This window comes from Telmatherina bonti (genome assembly GCF_933228915.1).
Source record: "Telmatherina bonti genome assembly, chromosome: 23".
Taxonomy (NCBI): Eukaryota; Metazoa; Chordata; class Actinopteri; order Atheriniformes; family Telmatherinidae; genus Telmatherina; species Telmatherina bonti.
Window position 1 is genome coordinate 9,365,995 of NC_136632.1, and position 4,690 is coordinate 9,370,684.

The following is a 4,690-nucleotide window of genomic DNA, read 5'->3' on the forward strand; positions in this document are numbered from 1 at the left end:
AAGAAGTAAGAAAGTACTCTTTTAAGTGAAATAACAAGTATAACTCCTACATTGTTGTATATGTAGTTAGTAAATTCTTAATGTCTTTAAACTAAAACAGCATTGTTTTGTTTTTGTTAACCACATTTATATTTCAGGCTGCAGTTTCTGATTATTTTCAGCAACTTGCATCAATACAATTATGTTTTTTTTTCCTCCAACCAGCAGCTTGATGTTGCCCAAAATCATAGATTAAGTCATTTAAACAAGCTGCAAGTTCAGTATTTTTCCTCTAAAATGTAACCAAGTAAAGATTTAGTCTCTTATTGTTGTGCATATGAACAAGAATAACTTGCTTGAAGCTGAAGATGTCTCTTAATGCTTTTTCTATTGCATCTGTGTGCTTCCACCATGTGGTACATACGCTGCAGTGCACCGCAACCACATTGGCGTCGCGTCAAGCCACAGCTTTGCGGTTGTCATCTCAGCCAGTTTGCCTGAAGGCTCTGGTGTCATGACCTCTGTGCTGAACAGCCTCCATCACGGGGCGTTGACATGAAAGTGCTCTGTGTGTCATATCTAGAACATTTGCTCTGCGTGAATGAGCTCCCATTTGTGTTTATCTTTAGATACAGAATGCACATCAAAACTTGGATTGCTTTTCATTATCAGCTTGCAAAAGACTGACTCCAAGGGCACAAGAGGTTATGCAGCAGTCTTTCACGCGTGGATGCAAATCTGGGCATGACACACTCATTCACTCTGCAGCTGCTGATTGATTGTAAGCCTAGAAATGCAGACAACTTTTCCTTCATCTATCTTCCATTCAGACTTGTTATCCTGATAGAGAGACAAGCCTCAGCTGTTTAAACACAGACAGATTTTTCCATAACTTACCCATAAAAGCATGCAATACACAGTCAGGGGTTCACTTTACAGAGAACTTGAAGCTATTGTTGGTGCTACTGTCATACTTTAAATGACAGTGGCTAGGCGTCAGAAGCCGCTCCACCCAGTGACAAACACACAGAGGAAGCACAGGAATGCATGCAACGTGCAGGGCAGCTGTGTTTGTGGTTTTGGTGTCGTCCAGCTCAAGTTTGGCCTTTTTTGGCTTTTATTTGTGAAATTTTCAAATAAAAAAATGGAAAAACAGCCTGACAAGTCTTGTCTCTTGCTTTTGTTTTTACTTTAACATAATTTGAAGTTCAACTCAAAGAGAAATTGCCATTATATTTTATTCCTAAAGCTTTATCTCCATTGCAAACAGTAATGCTTCCAACTCTGAGCCTTGGAAATCCACATGCGTTAAATATGGGCTTTCACTTGTAACACGGCTCCAGGATTTATTCCAGCAGTATGAGGTGGAATCCCTGCAGAGAACCACCTGTTGCTCCCTCCCTGGAGTTTTCATCTCTTTTAATCCATCATCAGCCGAGCCATCCTTTGTACATGCCGCACATAAACCAAATGGTGTCAATAAAGTGAAACATGATAAAGTCAAGTACTCAAAATGGAACTTTAAGGACTGGAAGGAGCAATATTTCTTTATTTGCATCCATTTTCCTTCCCTCGAGGTGACATAAAAAAACAAAATATGTACTTTTTTTTATTTTAAAAAAAATAATACAGCAGGTCTGTATTCATCCTACATTTAATGTATTTTTAGAGATTGCGCTGAAAACGTAGTCTGTAAGCAGCTGCCAGCTAGCTTCTGCATTAGCATTCCACATTCATGCTGAAACGGTTTCCTTTTTCCTGCTTTTAGGTGATCGTCACTGATCACTGTGCTCCGCCGCCTGTATCAAACATCTTCTTGCGGCCCTCCATGCCTGACATGGCTTCAACATTCTTACGCCAGTCGCCCACTTCAGTGGTGAGCACCTGAGGAAACATGGGGGTTACAGTCGCCTGGCCTCTGGGAAACATCACAGACTGACTGATAATAGATACTTCTGTAGGTTCTGGTACCTTATCTTGTTTGACATCCTCCTTCTTCACAGACTTGAGGTTAGCTCTGAGGTCCATTGAGCCCTTGTGTTTGGAGCCCAGAAGAGCTCTCATCATCTCATCTGCTGATACCCTCACTTTCCTCAGGGCAGGCTTTTTGAATTTCCCTCCAAGGTCCTGAACTTTCAGTTTTAGCTCGTGGATCTAAAGCACATCACAAAAGATGTGAGAAGTCAGCTTTTTTTAAATACATTTTAAGCCTTTTTAATAATTTAAAAGGATCGCTTCAGAAAAGTAGGCACACATTAGATTTTGATTGTCAAAGCTGCAGAGGTTGTCTCTGGCAGAAAAGTGCAGAAGGACTTACATCTTTGTTGTGTTTGCTCACTTTGTGTTCACAGTCATACCGCTCCTCGTCCACAACATCAATTTTTTCATAAAGTTGTTTACAAAGATTCTGAAAAAAAGTTGTTTTTTTTTAGAATATACATGAAAAAATAGGTCAAATGCTTTCTGTTAAAAAGGCAGCTCTTCTCCGGGCCTTACTTGTAGCTCGCCCAGTGACAATCCAGACAGCTGCAAAGGGGGCAACTTCTCCCCTAAATAACGCACTTTCTCCTCTTCCCGCTCCTGCTTCTCCCTCTCTAAATCCTCACAGGCTCTTGTGAGGAGCAGCATCTGATTGGATGCAACAGATGTCAATCAAATGCATCTGGGTGGGGTCATTGAAAGTACCTCATCTGACATGTTTGCTCTTTTCTAAATCAATGTGTAGGATTTCAAAATTTCCACATGTACAGTGTATTTTGCACTAGAAGATCACAGCATATTGTTTATACAAGTTATTGGAACAGTTATAAACTTCATATGGCATAAAGTAATAAGCTGAGAAGTCGTTGCATGTGTTAAAGAGACAAATGGGATAAAATCAAAACTTTTAGAAGGTGACAGTGTAAATTGGCTACATTTGAGCTTACTTGGAAGGGTTAGGGTTACTATGTTAGGCAAAAAACATGCATATAATGCCAACTCACTTTGAGGGAGAGCTTTCGAGAAGCTGAAATCTTCGATTTCGGCTGCAAGAATAGGAAACTTATCAACATAATTTCACAACTCAATCGTTTTAGAAAGAAATCTAAGATCAAATGGCCATGGGGATCATTTTGGTTTTATGCTACACATGGGCTCAGACTGAAGAAAACAACTACAATACACGACAAATATATTAATGTTGTTCCTCCAGCTAGAAGTTAAGCCCTATAAATAACTATTACATGACAATGTGTGGCTTTTCCATGTACAGTAAAATGGTATGGGATGATCTGTAAGAGTCAAACTCAACGCCACTTTCTGCACCCGCATGTGAAAAGATAAAGCTTTATTATTAGTATGAAGTCAAGTGGAAAGCTCTCAGGGATGCTGATAACAATTCTGACCGATAACTACTGCCACATCTTTGCCATGTCTGTAAGGACGGTGTGTCCCCTCTCTATGCAGGGGGGATTAACACAGTGGAACATAGCTGGCTCACTTTATCCCCTTTGGGATTCATCGCTCTGGATCTGTGGTGCCCCTGCAACACAAGACACAAATGAGACTGATGTTAAAAACAAACACAGTTAGGTTTACGCGGGAACAATTGTACAAATGAGAAGATAACAGGATTTTTATTTTCTCTTTTACCTGTCTGCAGCTGTAATCACAAAATCAAACTCCTAGGAAAAACAGAAGAGTGTGTATTAATGAAATTTTAAAGGACTTTGGATCACTCCATCAATCCACAGTGTAATCTGACCCACTGAAGCGCTGCATTGCACGCCGCTGTTAACATCCTTTGATAGGAGGATTAAAGCAAGGACATGACAAGAGCAGTTTCCTGCAGTATATTCAGCATCTTCACAGTTTTTGTGGAGTGTCTCTAATGACAACTAAAAGCTTGTTCACACGTTTGATCATGTAAAGGATTACATTCACGATTTGAACTCACATTTCAGACATTACACAAGCGGAGATGGTAAATCACATTTTCTCACTTACTTCAAATGATTTGCAAACACTAAAAATGTATATATAGATTAATATATTGTTTTAACCGCAGCCAACCCCGGAGAATATGTTGTGATTGTTGTAGCAGTTAGTTTTGAGGAATTGATCTAAAAAGTAGTAGTACACAGATAAAATCCATTAATCACTCAAATCAGGTTAAAAAAAAAAAAAAGTGGCAACTTTTTGTCTTTAGTTGCTTTAGTTAAAAAGTTAGACAATTAGCAGAACGCCTCAAATGTGTTAAACTCATCCCAAAACAATTTTACCTGTGAATGTAAATCTGCAGAGTTGTGGAGACAGACAGCAGCTGCCGCAGACAATGGGCTGCTTTTATGTGAGGTCGGTAGCAAGTGGACAGCAAATATAACGTCTGGTCCCAAGAATGTGCTGGCATCAGACCAGGCATGAAATATCACCTCCCCTGACAGTGTGACAACACCAGGGAAGTGTAATAATACATCATGAGGATAAATGGTGTTGTCTAGATATGGTCTGTTTGGAACATGAATCGCATCTTCTTCTTTGAATTAATAGAAACTCAAATGTGTCTAACAGATTTGAATATTTGCACCATCTTCCTATTGAGTTTAATTTTGAGATCTTACAAAATCTTAGTTAGCATGTGTAGTTGGAGCTAGTGGCTAACTTAGCTTAACTTTGCTTATCTTAGCTTATTAGCTTTCTTTAGCATATCAATAAACTTAAAATTGGAAAA

At 39.3% G+C, this 4,690-nt stretch overlaps 1 protein-coding gene across 1 annotated transcript; it reads right to left on the reverse strand.

The window, feature by feature from the left end:
• Positions 1 to 1,505: 1,505 nt before the first annotated feature.
• tnni1d (troponin I, skeletal, slow d) lies at positions 1,506 to 4,319 on the reverse strand. The gene is made up of 8 exons (XM_079263259.1): positions 4,242 to 4,319; positions 3,613 to 3,644; positions 3,461 to 3,502; positions 2,964 to 3,005; positions 2,476 to 2,607; positions 2,297 to 2,386; positions 1,951 to 2,133; positions 1,506 to 1,863 (listed from the first exon to the last, which is right to left on the reverse strand). The coding sequence occupies exons 3-8, from the start codon at positions 3,479 to 3,481 to the stop codon at positions 1,762 to 1,764; spliced, it is 570 nt and encodes a 189-aa protein (XP_079119385.1). The 5' UTR covers positions 3,482 to 3,502; positions 3,613 to 3,644; positions 4,242 to 4,319; the 3' UTR covers positions 1,506 to 1,761.
• Positions 4,320 to 4,690: the final 371 nt, after the last annotated feature.

Coding starts and splice junctions, on each gene's coding strand:
- tnni1d (XM_079263259.1), bottom strand. CDS start 3,481: ATGAATCCCAAAGGGGATAAA. Junction 2,134..2,296: donor TGAGCAAACACAACAAAGAT/GTAAGTCCTTCT, acceptor GATGTGCTTTAG/ATCCACGAGCTAAAACTGAA. Junction 1,864..1,950: donor AGGATGTCAAACAAGATAAG/GTACCAGAACCT, acceptor ATGTTTCCTCAG/GTGCTCACCACTGAAGTGGG.